This window comes from Silurus aristotelis, assembly GCF_946808225.1.
Source record: "Silurus aristotelis genome assembly, chromosome: 25".
NCBI lineage: Eukaryota > Metazoa > Chordata > Actinopteri > Siluriformes > Siluridae > Silurus > Silurus aristotelis.
In genome coordinates, this window is record NC_139598.1 from 10,993,650 (window position 1) to 11,016,718 (window position 23,069).

Below are 23,069 nucleotides of genomic sequence, written 5' to 3' on the forward strand. Positions count from 1 at the left end.
AGAGTCTCTCATCATGCTTTAATTTCAGTCCAGCAGCAACAAATTACTGATCCTCTGAAATTAGGAAAGTTTCAAATCCTTGGGAAAAAACGCCCTCCTTTTTTCCTTTCAAATAAATGCATAATGTTTGACTATAGTATAATTCAAAATGAATATAAATATTCTCTCCATTTTAACCCCATGGACTAATCATTGGCAAACCTTTTCCACACATTTCTTTTTTTTTTTACGGAAAATGTAGAAAGCAGTTTCACAAAAGGCAATTTGACCAGGGCCATTTATGAGATTTGTTTGGTTATGTGACATGTCTTGGTGAGTTTCCGTTTCTGTTTTCTCATTAATATCAAATGCTGAGAGACACAATAAAAAGGAGAAAACATTTATCCAGGAAGCCTTCTTCTGCACTCTGCATCACCAGAGAAAAAGCAATTATCCACACTGGGAGGTTTTATGTGTTGTCAGTATCAGTATTACCCAGGTTTCTTCAATAAAAAACAAACACTGGCACTGACAGAAAAGAAACATTCACATCATTGTACTAAAGGAATGAAATGAACTTGAGCAGGTAACTGCATGCAGATATGTGCACTCGCAGTATTCAGAAGGTGCAAAATAACAGACTGGAGCTTAAAAATATGCTAACAGCATTAACGCTTCTGTTCGAGACATTCTATATCTAGCTATTACTCTTATTACTGGAGGGCAAGAAAACTGCCTCAAAATATACTCTCTCTTACTCTTTCTATCTATCTATCTATCTTTCTTTCTTTCTCTCTCTCTCTCTCTCTCTCTCTCTCTCTCTCTCTCTCTCTCTCTCTCTCTTTCACACACACACACACACACACACACACACACACACACACACACACACACAAACACACACACTCACACAGACACACAGAAACACACACACTCACACAGACACACAGAAACACACACACTCACACAGAAACACAAAAACACACAGACACACTCACTGTAGGGAGAAGGAGAAGTGACGAAGTTCTTCTATGATGATACTCGCCCGTACCTCTCTCTCTCGGTCACAGCCACTTCGGCTGGTTATCTTGCTGAATGGCTGGTTCTTTTTGCCAATTTAACACATAGACACACACACACACACACACACACACACACACACACACACACACACACACACACACACACACACACACACACACAAGGACCAAATGACATTCAAATCACACACATCTAATCAATACTTAAGTGAGAAACAGATAAAGACGGAAAAGCAGGGAAAAAAGCAGTAGTTTTTTTTTTTATATTAAAAAGTGAGACATGAGTTTTTCTTAAAGTTTATGATACATAGAGCAACTCCTACTTCTAACTTAATTCATAATTATTATTCACCAACTTCCTAACAGTAGATAGTGTTTAAAAGTGTTCTGTTATCTAGTTGAAAGTGTTGTGCCTCTGGCTGGGCTTAAGAGACAACACACAACTTAATGCCAATGAGACTCACACAATTTATTTGTGGTATTCATGGATTAAGAACACAGCAGCAATCATATAGGTTTACTAATGTGTGCTGTGTGGGACTATATAAACCTGACATTTTATTTCATGCAATTGAATACAAAAATGTTTCATTTAATATTTAAAAAATGTTCTAATGTGATTTCTGTCCTGCCTCAGGAACAAGGTGAAAATACATTTTAATTAGGCAGCAGTGCAGGACCAGGGGCGAGAAGCTGATCCCATGGCCTCCAGGTTCGGGCAGGTTTGAGATCAACTCACTTCATCATTAGACAACTGGCTGAAACTAGCTGACATTTGAGTGAATCTGAAAACAACTGCAGCCCTGAGCAGAAAAGCAGGGCAGAAAAAAGTGAACAAAAGAGAGTGAGAGTGAGAGTGTGTGTGTGTGTGTGTGTGTGTGTGTGTGTGTGTGTGTGTGAGAGTGAGAGAGCGAGAGATAGAGCGAGAGAGAGAGAGAGAGCGAGAGAGAGAGAGAGAGAGAGAGAGAGAGAGAGAGAGAGAGAGAGAGAATGCAGCTAATTATGATAAGATTCATTTTCATAAAAAAAAAAAAAAAAAGGAAAAATTTTAATATTTCAATGTATTAAATATAAAGCCTGAATATACCTTAATATATCTTAGGAGCTTTACTACTAGGAAGTGGAAATCAGTTGATACTTAAAATGTAATCATTCAAATTCACAATTTTAAAATATTCTCTGTTGGTGAAAAAAACATTCCAACGTCATTACCCCAATATCATTAGCATGAGGGGGAAAGACAGTGCCTGCCTGTGGTGAATGAGGCATCAGCAGCAGGTCAGCAGGAAAATGTCATTCTGCAATTATCACTTCAAAAGCAGGTCAGGCAGTGCAAGCACTTTGATTTATTTAGTTTAAGATCTGTGCAGGGCAGAAGACGCATGAGTTCAGAGAGTCTGTCAATGCTGAGCTCACAGAAATGGTGCTGTTTTGGCTTGTCAAGCACATAGCGGCCTGCTTTGAACAATGTAGTGTTTACATCACCGTCTAACCTGCTAGTATCTGCATGTGTGGAAATGTATTTTGACAAATGTCAGATATGAGAGAGAAGCATTAAGGTGCATTATGGATGCTGGGTGCTTATTAGAAAGACGCACCTTGGTTTGTGTTCCACCTTTAGCTTTCTCTGTTGCTGGCTGTAAGACGGGCAGAATTCCAACAGGACTCTTACCTGCCATAAATAGAAATCGATTAAAGACAAGATCAGGAGTCTTGCCCTGTGAAGAATTCAGGATTTTGTTAGAAATTAGTTGATCACTGACGTTTGAAAAGTATGGCATCTGTATTTCTTTCATTTCTTTTTAGTGCTTAATAAAATAACATGTTATTTAAACATGCTGAAAATCAACATCTCACTATCACACAATAGTGCAAAAAAACATGTTCACATAAGAAAAAAGATTAAGTAGAAAGCTTATATTTCTCCCTGTAGCTGTGTTCTAACTGATGTAACTTCAGCAAGATGCAGGTAAATGTGCTGCACAATACTGTCTAGAGACTTCATACAGACAACAAAGACAGTGAGGCAAGATAAAGTGTGATGAAACTTTCCTGCCTCGCTCGCTCTCTCTCTATCTCTCTCTCTCACACACACATGCACACACAAACATACACACATCTACTTTTTTTCCCACCATCGCTCCAATGCACGCAATTAGACATGATGAAAAATCTGAAAAGAAATTGAATTTAGTTGTAATACATATCACCATTCTTTTTTCCTTTGGAAAATTACTTTTGAAATGTTCTCTCTCTCTCTCTCTCTCTCTCTCTCTCTCTCTCTCTCTCTCTCTCTCTCTCTCTCTCTCTCTCTCTCGCTCTCTCTCTCTCTCTCTCTCTCTTTCTTTCTCTCCCTCTCTTCCCCTTTCCTCTTTTTTCTTTTTTGCGTGTGTAATTTAAATGGTAAGCTGCCAGATGTGTGTCTCATGCTTGGAAGTGCAGGAGCTTTGCATTATTTAGCATATTAACATTCACAGAATTTAAAAAAGGGTTCCTGCATTGCCTGGAGGTTCCAATTAAGTAAACCTTAGCTTGATACATGTAAAAAATTTCACCATAAGAAACTTTTTTTCATTGCTTTTTTTCCCCCTCTTTGCCTCTCTTCCTGTCCCATCTATATAATAAATATGGAAACTTCCCAGATGATATAATTTTTCTCTTGCTGCAGGATTAAATATATCAGTAATAATAACTTTTAAACATAGGCTACATTTCAGAAAAGGTTCTGAAGGCTAAAAGGGGTTTAATAGCAGTCGTTCTCAGCCTCGCAGGGGAGCAGACACATCTTCCTTCCCATTTTGGAAACTGACAGATCTGATTGAATTTGAGCCCAGATGTAGTTTTTAATTACCACTGCTGGTAAACACTCAAGCTGCCTACAGTTACAAGGTAATAGTGTTAAGTCTGTCCAATCTTTAAGGCAAGGAAATAATGTGTTTATTGGATTTATAGTGATTTCATAATAATTTTTGCTTTTGTAGGATTTGACTGTCATACCTGTGCTATCACATTGATGACATACAAAATGCATGCAGAAAATGCTTCCACTGTTGTCAACAGAAAAAAGAATAAATAAATTTGGTATATGCCGAGGTTAGCAATGTGTCTCTTTGCCTGGGCGAATTTATAAAAATATAACTTTTGCAAGCTTAAATTTTACCATCCAACAGCATATAGTAAATTTTGAAATGTTTCCTTACATTTTTACTTCCTTACATTTTTACTACATTTCATTACTATTTACATAAAGGTTTCTACCAGTTCATTCCTTATGAAAATAACCTAGTGTTAATTAGCTCTGATAACACAGTCACCTGTACATTATACTGTATTATTATAAGTCTAATATAACTCACACATATAACTTGCAAATAAACCTACTACAAAATGCATGCTGTGTAAAAGAAAGGCCCGGAGACAGAGGTGTATGTAGCAAAATAATTAGCAGTTTCTTTCATTCCTGCTTCTGTCCATCAGTCCATCCTCCTTACAGCCAACAGAATCAAAGCCTGGCCTACACCTCTGTGTTCTGTCAGAGACTATAACCCCTGTCAGCTGTGTCTTCACCCAGTGCTACAGTTTTGCCTTTAATTACGTTTACTTCTGCCTGATGCTTACATGCTGTTTCACAAGAATTAGCACAGTGCTGACAGCTATAGGTTACGTCCATGAACTTGGAGCAGTGCAGTCACAACCCTAGGTCTCCTGGGGCCGACAATGGTTCCTTGTTATCCACAGCTTTCTCACTGCTCTTTGTGTGCGTTTGGTGCGTAAGGCCTCAGGCTGCTAGGAAGGTAGGAAGAGGTAGGAAGAGACGACTGAGACCTCATCACTTGCCTAGGCTCTAAATTGCCCCTTTCCTTGTTTCAGGATTTGGAGCAAATCGAAGGTCAAGGAATTGCTGATTTCCCGAGAGCAGTGGTCTTTTTTTTACAAATAAAGCCGGATAAGTGACCTTTGTTAGTGCAGAACTAACATTTTTAAGTCTGTAATTGGATTAAACTATTTGTAGAATCTTGGTAATAATTATGTATTAATGTTTGATTTTGTGTTTTGAGTTTTTGAGTTTGAGTTTGTTATTTGTTATATATCTAACATGAAATAATATACTTCAACTTCAGAGATGTATTTTATTGTGAAATTAAATCTAAGACAGTTGAAAATTTGCTTCCAAATGTAAGTTTACGCAACCTTCAATCACAAAGACACTACGTTTTTTCTGCTCTGCAGGTTTATCTTTCTCTCTCTGTGTTCTAGTATTCATGAAACTATGCCTTTACATAAAATTACATACATTACATAAATAGCTTTAGAGCTAACCAAACAAAGTTTATTTATTTCTAACTGTTAAAGGTGGTCCATCAATGCAAGATAAAATAGCAAAAATTATATATATTGCCATGTGGTTTAAGGTCTCAGTAGTATCAACTAGTCCAAAAAAGCTGGTTTCACCAGCTCAATTAATGCACATAAAAAAATACTGAAGGTAGGCAGAACAATTTAAATACTCATTTGGATTTAACCAAATGATTCAGTGTAACTGAATCCTTCTTCTAATGTCAGAGTATCCCATATCGCCTGCAGCCAGTTCATATCTTTCAGACATGCATAATAATTACAATATTGCTTAAATTCTTCCATGTGAAAGTTACTTTAGATTTTGTTCCTTCACATGCCAATGTATTTTAACCAAAAATTGTTTGTGGAGTTAAAATGGTGGCTAAAAGTATGAATTAACCACTATTTATGTATCTAAAATAATATACAAATACAACTGAATTAAATGTAATTAATGCAAAACAGAAGCTTTGTATGTACTAAAGCATTTTGGTAATCAATACATAATATTACAACAACCTGGAAAGAATGTTGAAAATACAAACAGTGTAAAAGCTGACGGACTTCTGTTGTGAATAGGATTGTCTTTGGGGAGTAGATTGGGGCTGCCAGTTCACTCTGCGCTCACGGGCTTGATAAGATTTTTCTCCATCTCCATCTAAAGGCAACGCAACCTGAACCGATCCATATGCAAATCATCCACTAATGTCAGTTCCATTTACCCAAGCAACACTCTGATGTCCCATGAGAGCCATCCTTTGATCCACCATTCAAGTGACCCTAGAGTTCTCTTTACCTGGACACCCTTCCTTGTTCGTATAGCACCTGGTCCTCCTTTTCCACTCACTTTTCCTTTCTGCTCTGTACTGTACTTTTCTTTCTTTCTATCTTGTGTGTAACATAATGCAGAACATAAATCTCTGAAGAATAAAGACTGGGTGCAGAGAGGAAGGGAGGGTTGACACTCTCCCCCCACCAGAGGGGTGTTAGGAGCAGGGTGGGAGGTCAAAGTTTGTGGCGGAGAGGAAGTGACAAGCTGTGAAATGTAAAAGACCAATTTCTTCCACATGTTTCAGCGCTCAGAGATCAGCACTAAGCTGTCAGCCGGCATCACACTTAAAATGGGACAGTTTGCTACCCAGCAGACCTGTCACAACTCATTTGTAATTAAAAAGTCTGTGCAATGTTTAAAGCAACACAAGCCTGAATCTTTTTTCATATTCCAATCTTTTAAATAAAGATCAGGGGTAAAAAGAAAAAACTTATTATTAGCTAGGCAACCTTCCTCCCTGCTAGATCAATACCAGACAAGCCTGTTTGATTTGTTTGATGATGTAACCTCACAGAGGTGGCAAGGGTTTTCATGCAGCTTTTTGTTTTGCGAGTGTGGGAGGAGATAGGTGAGCTAAATGTGCTGCTTTATCATAATCTATATCACATCCAATTTTTCCTCTGTCCTCTTTCTCACACAGCTTCTGCACCAACTGAATATACAAAACTTATCTAGTCAATGTAATTGCTAGCTCAGAACTTTTCAATTCAATAACTTCATTTAATAAAGCATGTTAAATAATAAATATATCTCTTGTTCAACAGGGCAAAATAATTTATTCTGTAACCCAGCAATGTGCTTTTGAATGTGACACATGAATCAGTCTTGTCTGATTTTCTTTGATTTTCTCAGTATTTACTGGTGCTTTAGACAATATCTGTGTGCAGCTTAAGATTTGCAGAACAAATCTTTGAACTTAATGCTATATACTTATTTGTTGTTTCATAATCAACCTGCATCAACCTTCACACACTCAAAATATCAACATGACATCAGTGTAAGATGGGAATGAATTAGTTCTTATAGAATTTATTTTGTAGCCTTTTCTCAGGAGGAGACATTATACAGGAACATCATTATTTTCTCTGCATGACACCACATCACATCCAGCCTGGCACCTGTCACTCTGTCACTCTGTCCACTGTGTGTGTGTGTGTGTGTGTGTGTGTGTGTGTGTGTGTGTGTGTGTGTGTGTGTGTGTGTGTGTGTGTGTGTGTGTGTGTGTGTGTGTCGGTGTGTCGGTGTGTGTGTGTGTGTGTGTGTGTTTATAGGTATTTGCTGACACTTCTTAGCAGAGGGAACGGGATTTACCTGCTAGCGAGGTCAAGGAGCAGGTAGAAGTAGATATATCAGGAGGAGGCTCCTCAATGGTGACTTCATTTGCATTGCATTTGCAAACATCTTGATCTCTTTGCTGAATTTTCCTCACCTACAGAGACACACTTTTATCACTGTAAATTTAAAACCTATTGAGAATAGAATGAAAATAACTGTTATACAGTTTGTTGTTACATTATACAACACCATCTATATAATATTATCTGTTTAGTTAAACTATTATTATATTTTTGGCTGTTGTATTGCCTAATTTGTCACAGTAACTTCACTTCCATTACCTTTAAATAGTGCTTAGTTGATATAAATCAATTATTTAGTAGTGATGTATAGCTACAGAAAAAACCTTATGTAGGAATGGCCATTGCTCCAACTTATATTTAAATAAAGATGTTGTGTAACCGGATCAATGGTTAATTGTGTCCAGATAGGTTTAGTAAAGGTGTGGTTTGCTCCCAACTAGCTCTAATTTTCTATTTCCTCCTAAGGGCCATCACAAACACAATTCTTATAGTTTGCTATCATGAACTCTCATAGATATACAAATTCAAATACTTTTAATAATGATCTAAATTAAATAGTAAAATAATGATTGTATTTTACATAAGTGAGTGGAATGTTTTTATAATAAATCAGAATAATAAAAGTTTACACAAAATAATAAATTAGCTAAAAATATTTTGAGAAATTATCCACAATATGGTAAATTCTATCTGTATTTAAAAATAAATATTCAGTATTTGTGTTCCTATTTTTTTCTTCAATAAATTGTACTGTTTTAGGATAAACCATTCAGAGTGTTAAACATAATATGAATTGCCTGAGCAGGCACTAGGTCCTAGACTTAATAATAGTATTTAATAATGTAAAATATAAAATAAATTAAACATAAAAAAAAAAAAAAAATGAATACTAAGATGATTTAATAGTCTGATATAACTGGCTAGAAGAATAGTCCTTTATTGTGGAAAATATTGCCCTATTACTCAGTTATTCCTATAATGACTATGTAATATATATTGCCCAGGTTTTATCTTCTGTTCACTGCTGTTTAGAATTAGTACCTGGAAGTAAAGGTTGCAGAGCCAGTTGTCCAAGTCAGCAGAGAGCAGCTGCTCTATTTTACTGAACTGGTCTATCGCTGAGCTGGGACAACCCCGAAGCAGTGGAGTGCGAAATCTACCTTGGATAAGGGTTAGAGAGCAGTCACACACAGGGAATGCCCCCCAGGCCACCACTGCACTCACAGCACATTGCTTACTGGGCATGCTCAGAATCCTGAACATCAGCACAGTGGAGGGCAAGAGGTCACATGATGCAGGCAGGACCTGAGACAGAGAAACAGAAGCAGCAATTTGTATCATGTGCTGCAAAAGACACAGCGTAACCCTCAGCCCAAAAGTCTTCAATCTTACCTTAAAATGTTCCTTAATAGTTTCTATTATTCCAGTAAATCTCTGTCATAAAATAAAATAATATAGATATATAATATATATAATATAAAAAAAATATATATATAGAAAACAACTATTAAATGCTCTGAAAAATTATTATAAGGTTGAGAATGTTGATAGTTTTCAAAATGTGACAAAAATTGATCGGAAATAAGTGGTTAGAAAGACTGCACAGTTTTATTTTAATCCTGCTTTCTGGGTTAGGGAGAAAAGCCAAGGTATAGAGATCACAAGAATTCATTCCACATAATCATAATGTTGTCAGGCCATGTTTAGTAAACAAATGCACATACCAGACTACATGTTAAAAAGGAAATTCCAAAGGATTTACCCATGATTTATTGTATCTTGTGTGAAATATACATCAGTTGACAGCCATGCTCGGGCTTCATGCACATAACACACATGGATTCCTATTTACTGCAAACGTGTGAGACAGGCCTGTATCGCAGTATTAAAAATGGAGTGACAGACACAGTCTGAGCACTTGATCAATCATGCCGGGGAATATTTTAACCTACTATTATTCGGAATGGGAAATGGAGGAGACTTATCTTATCCCATCCATCATGTTATTTCTCCTCACTGCATCTACATCACACCTGAGAAATGGTAATGATTATCTGACTAAAGCCTGAAAATTGTTTAATAATCTTCTGCATTTTACATATTGAGAAACAAACAGATTTCATATAATATAAATATCAAGCAAAATAAAGGGGGAAAAGAGAGAAATGGAGAGGAAATAATAAAATAAAATAGAAAAAAACACTTGTTCTCAGCTTTAGATGTGACCAATAAAATAAACCCTTTTCATTTAAAACATATGTGTGTGTGTAACGGTACACAAAATTCACTGCTTGGTTCAATTTCAGTACGGTTAGAAGAATGAAATGCAAAACATAAAATTCCTGGTCATTTTTTATTAATGCAAATTTTTTTTTATTAACATTTGTGGACATTAACAGTTTACATTTTTAAAACAATTTGAAATAAAATGCCTGTTTCATTTAATAATATTTTAAATATATTTTATAATATTTTATAAAAATAAAATGTAATAAATCTAATTAATGTAATATACCTTTTTATTATATTAATTAAGCTGAGTAATCAATTAAATTGCCACAAAGTTAATTTGTAAATTCATTCATTTTCACCCGCTTATCCGTAATTCGGGTCGCGGGGGCAGCAGTCTAAGCAGGCCCCCGCCTTCGACTGCTGCCCAATCCTTACAGCACCGTCCCTTACGGTCCCTCCTGCAGGTGGTGAGCCCACGGGAAGGCGGCCCCACGTCACTCCGACGTCACAGACCTTGATATTTCCCTCGTAAGGGACCCCCGGAGCATAGAGGGTTAAGGGCCTTGCTCAAGGGCCCAAGAGTGGCAGCTTGGCGATACCGGGGCTTGAACCCCAGACCTTCCGATCGGCAACCCAGCGCCTTAACCGATGGAGCCACCACTCCCCCATTAATTTGTAAATTTGTTATTTAAAATGCTAAGCAACTCATGCTGAACTTTGAGGACTGTTTCAGACTGTAATTAATATCAACGGTCTACTACAAACTTACACATTCTTTTATAAAACTTTATTACCTCTGTGTGAAGCTGTTATGGGACAATTTCCATTGAAAAAAGCACTATACAAAAATTTTATTGACTAAATAAAATTAAATAAATTGAAAATTTAATTAAACTGTTAACATTTGTTAGACCCTATTTGGGTAATACAGATGTGTATGTAAGTGTGCGTTTTACATTTAATGTTTAATTTTTTAAAGATATGTTCTACTAAACTGTTTGTTAAAGCCTACTTTAACAAATGCCATTCATTCCTTCCACCCTTCATTCATTCACTCCCTCAATATGTTGAATTGTCAGGATTTTCTCCTTTTAAGAGAAATTCTTGAAGCGTTTTAAAACAAAAAAAAAATGCTTTTAATGCAAAAACAATATTATTTCCGGTACGAATTGAACAGCCACAGTGACACGCTGCTAACTTGTTTCTTTTTTTTTTTATTTAATTTTTTTTACAGCCCTGCTTTTTGTTGTGTAAGTTTGTTTTTAAGTTTAATAATAATAAAAAAGGGCCACTTAATATGCTCCTGATGGACGCTCCTTGTGTTCGACACATAAAAAGTTTTGCATTCGGTACACATGTGTACCAAACTGAAAACCCTATACAGAAACATTTCAGTATGAATACGTGTACCATTACACCCACAATATATACGTCAATTGATTCAAATATTCAATCGCAATTAATCGCATGATTGTCATGAGTAAACTAGTGATTAATCGCAACTTAATCGCACATCTTTTATCTGTTTTTTAATGTTCCTTAAATGAATGCTTTTCAAGTTTTTAATACTCTAATCAACATGGGCGTGGACAAATATGGATGTTTAATATTAATGAAAGCAAACAACATAGAGCATGAAAACAAAATATTATTGCAAATGTTTTGAAGTAATTATGTTTTTTAAATGTAATTTTTAAGTAATTATGTTTATGTAAATCATCAGGTAAATCAACCAAACGGAATGTTTATGTAAATCAACCAAACGGAATTTTTGCTATGTTTCCACACGGACGTTTTTAATTGCCGGATGTTTTCTTCATGGAGGATGTTGGTGCTTGATTTGAGACTTGGCACATCAGTAAAGATTTATTTTGTTGTTATTATATATAAGTAAAGAAAGGAAGTCATGAATAAATGTCTGCTGCATCGAACTTATTAATTTTGCCACTTCTATATATTTATTTATTTATTTATTTATATTTTTTAAATAAAAAATTATCAAACAGAAATGCACGCATTAATAAAGGCTTAATTAAATTTGTGCAATTAAAAAGAATTTGCGTTATTGCCTTAACGTAGGCAAACAAACAGAATGGCCAGGTAGCATTTAAAACAAGGGATATACTAAAGGTCAGGCAATTGGCAAGCTGATTTAAACTAGACAAGGCAAATGGGATAACAATGCTCATACAAAGGTCAAAACATGGAGACAAACAGGTAGAAAGCAAAGGCTTTGAAATCATCACAGTCTTTAAGCTTGTCAGGGTTGTTTACAGTTTGGTTCATGAAGAGGTGAGTAGTCTGAAGATGATCAGGGATAGAAGTTTGGTTTTGTGACTGATGTAATGAATGCAAATAGCTGAAGATCATGGACATTTTTGGCTAAGGAAAAGAGTTAAAGATTGAAATGTAGAAATGTAGTAGTTCAGTAAAAATGTAAAAGGCCTAAATACAAATGTCAAAGCAAACAAGACCTGAGAATGTCAACACTCAATAATGGAAGTGTGTTTTTACATTGTGACCCATCACGATTATGAGAAATACACAGCTAGGAAAAGAAAGATTTAACAAAAAAAGGAAGAATTTGAGTGCCAGTATGGGCATTTTAGCCAAACACACAAATAGAGGGAGAGAGAGAGATATCATTGCATTACAGATGAGTTTTTCCCCTGTATAGGATTTCTTTGTGACTTATCAGGATTTATAGTTTTTTAAAGTTGGGAATATGTTTGCTTTTATTTTTTAATTAAAGCCCTGAATAAAAAGCTGTTATTAATTGTACAAGTTTTTATTTTAGTATCAGTCTGCTATATTATATCATTAGAATTTATAATAAAATAGTCTTAAAATAGCATTTATAAGTTTGATAACAAGCTCTTTTTTCATCATAAAAAATACTATTTCCTTAAAATATCCAAATGTTGGTTGGCTTAAGAGGAACTCATAGGAAAAGCTATTTGTTTTATTATTTTTAAGGATTTCTGATAAAATTCTGTATCATTGTCATTTTCCTGACACAAAATATGCATTAGGATTTTCATTACAGCTATACCTGGATTGTTTAGCTCTCTTTTATTCTCTCTGCTCTTTTTAAATTAGTCGAGTTCTTACTGAACTTACTCCCATCTTCAGCATCACTATGCATAGAAATGAACACTAAATATACAGCTTCACAATTCAGAACATATTTAATAGGCTTTGGAAGATAACATATAGCAGGAGGTGTCAAAGGAGTATTAAGTGTTTAGAGAAGCAAGCTTAAACTTGAGAGCTGATTGCCACCAGATGGTCAGATTTTAGGCCATCCAAAACAATAGCCCACTGCCAGAGGTGGAGTAATCATTTCATAACTGATGAAACAAGATTAATCATGTCCCTTTTACCACATATTCTCCTCTTCATCTAACATATTTTTATTAAACAGTAGGGTTCAAGAGTTTTTAGAGTATTTAGAGCAGATATTTTTATTCATGTAACAAATACTAAGTATTCATGTATTAAGTGTAAAACTTGGAATTAGTTAAAATAGTTCATTGTCAAGTCATAGCTTTTTTCCTGTGATTTTTGTAGACCCTTCACAAAAACTGGGTTTACTGATTTTTTTCTCACCACATGGAGGTTCTGGTTAATAAGTAGCTCCATATCACAGACTCTGCCTCTATGTTCAATGGCCTTTGTGACTCTCATCCACTGCTGCTCTTTCAGGCGGGACCAGTGCAGTGCTGGGCCACCCAACCCACTGTGCAGGGACACACACACGCTGTACATCCCCCTGCTGAGTTTCTCCCTCACAGCCCGTAAACACACCACACACACCTCCATTTGCTGTGGAGTTCGTGTCCACTCCACCTACACAAAAACAGAAGAAAGACACATATAGAAAAACAATGTAAAGACAAAAGCACATGTGTGGTATATTCTGAAAGAGTCTGGTATAGCGACCAGCAACTCCATGAGATTGATTTATTTTTATCTTACAAACACTCTACTTTCTCATGGGCCTTGAAAATACAGTGTTATGATTAATACAGCTGGATTATTTTGTAACAATAAAGCCACTACACTTCCAGGAACATCACAGTACTGCTATTCGGAGGTTGCAGTCAGTAAGCAATATTTTGAAGGCACAGAGGGGAAAAAGAGGTACATTGATAGTAAGGGATTACTTTAAGTGGGCGGCAGTTAAATATAAGTTTCTTTGAGGGAGGGGTTTAGGCCTCTGTGGAGTAGATGTGGGAAGGAAAACACAAATATACAGACTGGTGGGCGATTCCTGTCCGAAAGCCAGGACTGTGCTGACCTGTAGCATACGTCTTGTCTGGATTCAGGAAAATGACTGGTGTTTCACGCAGACAAGAATCAGACTTGGAATCCCTTCTTCCGTCTTGCACATGCACACACACACACTCAGCATATTTTATAGTCTGGAGAAATTTGTATCTTATGATGAATATTTAGCTGCCTGTAGCAGATAGGAAGAAAATACGTGTTGACTATGCTTTTTTAGTAGCTGATAAAATCCTACAAATTAATGAAAATTCATTCAAATGATTCATGAACAATAAAAAATATTATCTGAAATGTTATTCAAAGCTCGATTCCCGATTCCAATAGTTTTAGAATTGCTGAACACTGAGTGCTCCAAACAGATATTTGTGTATAAACCTTATGAACCTTTATTGGTGTCCACAAAACATTTGCGGGTAAGAGTTCATTTTATTTTAACCCACTAACACTACTTAACCTGACATCTCATTTATTAGTACATATCACTTTTAATTTATGTTCATAATATCAATTCTAAATAATCTGTAAACCTAGCTGTAGGAATTGTTTTTTAAACCATTTTTAAATGTGATATTTAAAAAAAAAAAAAATGTAAATGTGATTTCTGGTATAGAATTTTTGGAAGCATACAATTCAAGAAAGCAAACATTCAAGAAATCTTTTGTGTATCTCATTTTAAATGCCAAACTTGTGACACCATATGAGTTAAATTTAAAGCAGACAAGTCTAAATAGCACTTCATACCTTTAGATTGTTTTGTTTATAATACTGGATGGGTGTATTTGGAGCCACATCATCATATATCATATCTGCATACAAACACTTTTCAAGGGGCTTAAATGAAGTGAGACAGTTTTGAATACGTTGACAGTGTTTTCCCAAAGTGCCATAACACAGCTTTTCCAGATGAGATAAAAACATCAGGATTCTTTACATTCTCTTGCTCTTTTTATTTGATCCATCTCTCTCTCTCTCTCTCTCTCTCTCTCTCTCTCTCTCTCTCTTGGCATATAGGACATCTTTCGTAGAAACCTCTTTTCAGGCATACACACTGACAGATAACAAAAACACACTTTAAATATACACAAAAACTTCTTTTCTCTCTAAGTATAGACTAATATTCTGAGATTACGCTTTCTTGTTAATTATTTTCATTTTAATTAGTAAATCTTAATTAACAATGAACATGTACCCTTAGAATTTTTGGCTCCATATGTGGGGGGAGGGGGTGAATAAATATGACAATCTTTTTGGAACCCGAAGGCAGGATTACTGATGCAGGCAGAGCTTAGTTATTAAACACATTCTAAATTAAATGCCTCCATGAATTTTGCACAAAAATATATTTTCATAGTTTTGCATGCCAAATGTGACATTTTATATTTAAGATACATCTGCTGCAGTAAATTTGGAAATGTCATGCAAACAAAGATTTTGTCGTTTACCAATGAAATTACTATGCATGGCAGGTTAGCCATTGCTTTTCAGGCTGCACTGGTTGTTTCAAGTCAGCAAGCCATAAAAAATCTTTATCTCTCTGAAACACAGCAATTTGGGAGATAATGGAATGGTGACTTGGGGGCAGAGATGCCAGTGTGAGGAATTATACCACAATCTCGCACCATTTACAGCCTTCCTCAAATCCGGATCTCTCTCTCTCTCTCTCTCTCTCTCTCTCTCTCTCTCTCTCTCTCTTTTTCTCAACCATAGCCTAGACAGAAATCATTACAACTCTAAGCTTGCACCAAGATGGAACAGCAACATCTTAAACTGTAACACACACACACACACACACACACACACACACACACACACACACACACACACACACACACACACACACACACACACACACACAAACAGACACACACAGACTGTTAAATACACTCAAAAAAAAAAAATGTATCATGATACTATATTTTGTTTTCATCTTTCTATAATTTAATATCTGTCATCTAATTCTATTTAAATGCTCACTTGAAAACATTATCATCGACACCCAGTTTATAACTGCTATAAAAGATACCAAAACAATACTATGGCAAAGCATTAAAAAAAAAAAAACACATTTCTGAATGTCTGACATTTATCATACTGCGTTTAACACAAATGGACTGTTAGATTTTGTGTCCTATATGTTTTTTTACAGGCCCACATGTGGACACATCATTAGTGAGGAGAGCTAGAATCAGCAGATGAAGCTGGCAATATGGCACTGGTAACATGGCTATATGAAGCTGAAATTATTTTGTCCCTTCATCATTCCGTTCTGATTCTCACCACCTTCTGAAAAACACACACCACCAAGGAATTTGTTAGAAACTATTTTACTCAGTAAATAAATTAGTCTGTAGTGATGTTTTTTTTTTATTTATATATATATATATATATATATATATATATATATATATATATATATATATATATATATATATATATATATATATATATATATATATATATATATGTATGTATATATATATATATATATATATATATATATATATATATATATATATATATATATATATATATATATATATAATCAACAGTCTAAAGACATATAGAAATAGTGACAAAACTAAGATCTATACATAGCTGCTTATAGCAAATGGAGCAAAACTAGGGGCCATATAATGAAAATAATTATTTCAAAGCCAATGTTTGCCAAAGTTACTTCCATTCCAAATACAGAAAACAAAGTGTAATCATCTTCCTTAATAACTATTGTATGCACTCATTTCTGTAAGTCTGCATGAATGCACCTAGCTGAGGGGTTCTCAACCCTTTAGCAGGCAGGAAATATTTTCACAATAAAATAAATAACACTGACCCCATCAGAACACATTTATGACCATCACCTAATACTTAACTCACTCAAGAAATGTGTACAATAATATTCTGGCTAATTATTAGAAACATAGAGCTTTTTACTTTTCACTTTCAATTAAAATAACCTATTGAAGGTGAGTGTTTTTTTGAAGATGATGTTTGGATTAAACCAATTCAAGTCAAATATTCAGTCACATATGCAAAAAAATTTATTAATATAAGTAAATATAAAAACATTGATAAAAATGGCTGTGATTCCACTTTAACTAAATTTATCACAGACCTTCAAGCTGATCCATTAGAGTCCTCAGAACGTACTCTCATTCAATGATCAAACTAAATTGAATAAATGGATGCATGTATGAATATATGTATCTATGTATCCATAAACTGTATGTGTATGTGTAAAGATGGATGGATGGATGGAGGTGTACGTATAGCTGGAAGGATAGATCGGAATTTTCAACTGTACCATTACAGCCTCCATGCTTAAAAACACATGGTATGAAACATTAAATAAATACACTTATTTTACTGCACATAGGTATACACATTCACAGTACACAGAAACATTGCATCAACTAATTATTTCATAATTGTTGTGTGTAGACTATGAGGTATTGAAAATATAATAAAGAATCCTGCATCTGTGGGTGAAATTATCACACTTTTAAAGTGTGTTATTAGTGCAACATTAAGTAACATTCAGTTTGTCTATTCTGACAAGTGGACATCTTATTTGTAGATTTAAAACATTGAGTTATCACCTGTATTAAAAATATACTTCCAAAAAATTTGCTGTTGAATACTGTTCAACATAAAGAGAAAACACTTAGATAGTGAACCAAACACTGATAACAGTTCACTATTTTTTTTTTTATTGTGTGTGTGTTTGTGTGTGTGTGTGTGTGTGTGTGTGTGTGTGTGTGTGTGTGTGTGTCTGTGTGTGTCTGTGTGTGTCTGTGTGTGTTTGTGTGTTTACCTGCCAGGGAAAATCAGATCCAATGGCCAGTGGTTCACTGATTTCAGTGAATTCCCCATACTGGGCAATGACTTTAGCCTGACGCTGACGCAGTGAATTCAGCAGACGTCTCTCTGAACTGATCTTACACACACACACACACACACACACACACACACACACACACACACACACACACACACACACACACACCTGAGTATTATAGACAAAACAACACATCCAGTAATCATGTTACTAGCCACCCTCACATTGCCCCAAATGTAATCTAATAACCTGCAATAGACCTAACATTTTCAAACGCTTTCCCTCTCTTTCTGTTCCTCTTTTTTTTTCTTTTTCTCCAACATTCAGCCTCTTCGTCTTATTGGGGCCAAAGCAATAAAATCCTCCTTTGTTCCATCTCCTCACCTAACCTCTTAATTCCTCAGAACAGCAATACCACAGTACCTGTCTCTGGGAAATCTAGGGAAAAAAAGCTGTAAAGCACATAATTGAACAAATACACTACAAACATCTCTAGAACAGGAACGTTTTGTATTTTTGCTTTTGTCACTGTCGGCTAAAAAAATGTTTCATCACTAGAAACACTATAGTATTTTGATAATGATTACAATGTAGAGATTTTAGGACAAAACACAAAAATTGTTTAAAACGAAACCACTGTGTAAAATGGGAAAAACTGTTTCTGGCATGTATTTCTGCTGAATCTCTAGCAATTTGTGGTTGAATCTGGGCAAAGTAGCTTTGGGCTAATTCATGATGAGTCTCTCCTGTATGTTTGCTGCCCACCAATAACATGAGGAAAAACTTACAGGGCCAAGGATGCTTGCATAAGGTCAAGGACCAAAACTCCATTTTCCAGCTAGCTACCAACTTCAGTTTCTAACTAACACCCACAGCTTAGCCGCTTCGACGCAGCGCATATTCCCCTGATTTTATTATGTCAGTGTAGATGGGGCTGAACAATTCTTAAAAACTTTAAACACACACTCATGCCCACAGGGCTGTGTGTGTGAGGGGGATAGAGAGAAAGGGAAAGAGTGATGTGCATGGAACAAAATTGATGCTCTTTTTGCATCCAGTGACACAAACAGATTTTTCTAGCCTCTGGCAACTTACCCACAATGCACCAGAATAGACAATGCATTGTGAAGTATATAATGGAGTATATTACGTATTGTCACAAAAACTGTCAACAAAATGTAAATGCCGTTCCGTACATAGATTAATGATTATTTCTTGTAACAGCAGATGAAAACTTGCATGTAAAGAAATGTGTGTACCGCTGGAAAGCCGCATAAAGTCGATCCTGCAGAGCAGCTTCCTCCTGTTCCATGACTCTAATGGAATATGACTCCTTTCAGGAGGAACAATGTAATTAAAAACAGAGAAATGTTGCAGTCACACAACAAATACATAAATGCATAATAGTAAAACATAAGTGGCATTGAAAATACATATGTACATATACGATAGATAGATAGATAGATAGATAGATAGATAGATAGATAGATAGATAGATAGATAGATAGATAGATAGATAGATAGATAGATAGATAGATAGATAGATAGATAGATAGATAGATAGATAGATAGATAGGTTAAGTTATCTCAGGTTTATTTATCTAATAACATTTTCCTATTTTTTAAATTACAGAGAAATAGAGACGGGCATAGAAATGTGTCCCGTTTGGCAGAACTACTGTCTTTCCATTTTTCTGAACCCACATCAGTACCTTTGTATTCCCCCTTAAGACAGCCATCACTCTCCGTTTTCTCGCCCACTCCTTCTCCTCTGCCGTGCATTCATCCTGTCAAAGAGAAGCATTCGTTCACTGAGGTTCTGCCAAACAGCATACAAGATTTAGTCCTATCACAGTAATAATCTTCTGCTGATTTTTGTGAGCCACTGCTATACAGACAGAACACATGCAGCAGAATTCATTTGATGAATTTCAAGGGATGGCATTTACTAAGCACACATGTAACCTTTTGTAAATAATATAGTAACTCTGTGACAACACCATGCCTTCAATAAACTGCTAGAAAATCTTTAGCTGTGCTTAAAACCCTAAATATAAAGCAACTTGCAATGCAATGTAAGAAGCATGATGTGCTTATTTTATACTGTAGAAGGCATAGCTTTCATTTACCAATGCAAGGGAGGATTATCCACAAACAGAGATGAGAAAAGAGCCATCTTCATTGTGTCATCATGGAGGATTTTTCAAATTAACCAGAAATTATCTACTGCACAACACTTTTGCTTATGAAGGAATATGGAATTTTGCTTAGCTGCCAAGATTGAATATAGACAAAAACCTAATGTGTTTGCATTTATGTCTTTCCTCATCAGAATTTTGATACAAAACATATGTGTGCATTTTAGATCTAACAACTTTATTGTTATTTAAAAATTATATTCATTATATACAATTGATACAATTATACATTGTATCATACAATTTTACATCTTTGTATAAATATAAATTATTCAGAGACATTTTTACTTCATTATCGATAAAATAATTGAAGTAAACAACATTATCTGGCACTGGAAAAAGACTATATCAAGTTTAAGATTATGAAATATATCTAGAAATAAATTAAATATATAAGATTGACAAATGACAAATTTGCCTGAATTTGCTTAAATCAAAAAATATTTTATATATTAAAATGTCTTTTCTGTGAAACATTTGAAACATTTCTTTGTGTATATATTAGGGGTTTAATGGTACTTATATTAATACTAAGATTTTTCAGTACAGGGCTTTTGGAACAGCACACGTGTACCGAACTCAATCCCTTTACATGCGGAACATAATTAAAAGTTATATTAGGATTTTAATATAAGTTTGTTTAATAATAATAACAAGTTTGTATAATTGTAATCTATTATTATTATTATTATTATTATTATTATTATTATTATTATTATTATTATTATTATTATTATTATTAAACTTGAATCCAGGAAGTGGCTAGCGTTTTATATCCAGCTTCAAGAATTTCTCTTTGCAGGAGAAAATCCTAAAAATTCCACATATGAAGGAATTGAATGAATGAAGGATGAAAAGAATGAAGACATAAAAAATGTGTAAAAGTGTGCTGAAATAAGTAGAACAGTTAATGAGATCATATTTTTAGAAAATGAAATATTAAATGTAAAATAACACACACACACACACACACACACACACACACACACACACACACACACACACACACACACACACACACATCTGAATTAACCAAATGGGTCTAACAAATTTAAACTATTTAATTACAATTTGCTATTTATTTAATTTTATTTAATCAATTAAATGTGTGCAAATGTAATTGATAACTCAATTTAATCAATATAAGAAAAAGTTTATTTAATTAGTTAAATTTACTCTATTTATTTTCCTAAAATATTATAAAATATCATTTTATATAAATGCATTATATGTTTATATAAACAGGCATTTTATTTTTAAATTGTTTTAAAAATGAAAACTGTTGATGTCCACCAATGTTAATAATAATAATCTGCGTTAATAAAAAAACAACAAGCATTTTTATGTTTTTCATTTCTTATCTCCTAATTAAAACAAACTGAGCTAACTTAAAAAGCGAGGTATGTACCGAACTGTGAATTTTGTGAACGGTTGGACCCCTTTCACAGTCAAGGGCTAAAGACACATTGACTCAAGCATGGTAATATGCACACGGGAGGTTGCACAGTATATAAGTATTGACTCTGTGTTTACCTGTAAGTATGCATGTGTGTGTGTGTGTGTGTGTGTGTGTGTGTGTGTGTGTGTGTGTGTGTGTGTGTGTGTGTGTGTGTGAGAGAGAGAGAGAGAGAGAGAGAGAGAGAGAGAGAGAGAGAGCGAGAGAGAGAGAGAGAGCGAGAGCGAGAGAGAGCGAGAGAGAGCGAGAGAGAGCGAGAGAGAGAGAGAGAGAGAGAGAGAGAGAGAGAGAGAGAGAGAGAGAGAGAGAGAGAGAGACTTTCACCTGCTCCATTGCAGCCCTGCCCACTGGGATCATGTCATCCTGCACATGTTCTTTCAGTTGTTCCACATAGTGGGGGATAAGCTCTTCTCTCTTCTCCAACTTCTCCCTTAACTGATCTCTCCATTGAGCCTGCAGGACTCTAGCAGCCACAGCTTCTGGTCTTTCTTCCTCAAAACTGCCTAAAATGAGAGGGCAAGAGAGGAGTGGTGGGGTGATGGGAGGGGGCAGAGATAGAATAGAAGGTGAAACAATGAAACTATTGAAAATTTGATGTATGCCAAATAAAAATATACACAAACATACAGCTGAGTCTGTAAGAGATCTCCATGATGATCTACTGCAGAATGCAAAATTGAAAAGAGTTATGTTTGCGGTGCCAAATTGTATAGTTTTTTTTGGTAAATCTAATATTAGCTAAATTACATTGACATAGTACTGAATGCTTATATCCAATATAATGACTATTTCGATTAACAATATCCACTATATTCGATATGCAGTGGAACCTCAATACTCGCAACCTTGACACTCGCGACCTCAAAAAATCTGTCAGTTCGCGAGAAGTCGCAAGTGGCTCAAAAGTTCGGAGTACCATTTCAAAACAAAGTTTGAACTAATAAATTACATAAAAGTGTTTGAAAAGCTATTTTATTATTGTATTATTCATTTAAAGTAGTAAATAAAACATTTATGAGTGAGTCAAAACCTTTTTTCTTACTCGTGAGTATAGCGGTTGCACTGTGTGTGTGTGTGTGTGTGTGTGTGTGTGTGTGTGTGTGTGTGTGTGTGTGTGTGTGTGTGTGTGTGTGTGTGTGTGTGTGTATATATATATATATATATATATTTATATATGTGTATTGATCTGACCAAAACTAGCTATCAAATAATACAATTGCCTGAAAAAAATCCTTATGAAATTACATATTGAATATATCAAAGTAACAATTATAAGATAGTCACTAGAGTATAATATAGTAGAATTTATGTTTAGATAAAACATTTAAAAAATTGTATGAATAGCCATTTAACTAACTTGCATAAATTCATTACAAAACAAAACTCAGTTGTATAAATGCTGGATTCGTTCTTGCAGTAGGCTTTGCTACTGCCCACAGTCTTTGTTGTTCCTACTCACAGTCCTGCTCCATTAACAGGAAGAAGGTTAAGACAAGTCTTTGGAAATATGC

General features: G+C 35.0%; 2 protein-coding genes across 2 annotated transcripts in view; both read right to left on the bottom strand.

Annotated features, from left to right (window-relative positions):
* The window catches only part of LOC310719849 (uncharacterized protein), a 44,574-nt gene extending 43,484 nt beyond the window's left edge, over positions 1-1,090 (bottom strand). Inside the window, exon 1 of the mRNA XM_083530017.1 lies at positions 978-1,090. The gene's annotated coding sequence lies outside the window, so the exon portion shown is untranslated. The remainder of the gene's footprint in view (positions 1-977) is intronic.
* Positions 1,091-1,413: 323 nt separating this feature from the next.
* LOC310720115 (uncharacterized protein) overlaps positions 1,414-23,069 on the bottom strand; it is a gene marked incomplete at its 3' end in the record, with an annotated part of 40,458 nt that continues 18,802 nt past the window's right edge. Inside the window, exons 6-14 of the mRNA XM_083530460.1 lie at positions 21,883-22,061; positions 19,617-19,691; positions 19,164-19,237; positions 17,881-17,998; positions 13,389-13,628; positions 8,589-8,852; positions 7,501-7,618; positions 2,618-2,691; positions 1,414-1,443 (exon numbers count right to left, since the gene is read on the bottom strand). Coding sequence (XP_083386586.1) covers positions 1,414-1,443; positions 2,618-2,691; positions 7,501-7,618; positions 8,589-8,852; positions 13,389-13,628; positions 17,881-17,998; positions 19,164-19,237; positions 19,617-19,691; positions 21,883-22,061 — 1,172 coding nt within the window. The remainder of the gene's footprint in view (positions 1,444-2,617; positions 2,692-7,500; positions 7,619-8,588; positions 8,853-13,388; positions 13,629-17,880; positions 17,999-19,163; positions 19,238-19,616; positions 19,692-21,882; positions 22,062-23,069) is intronic.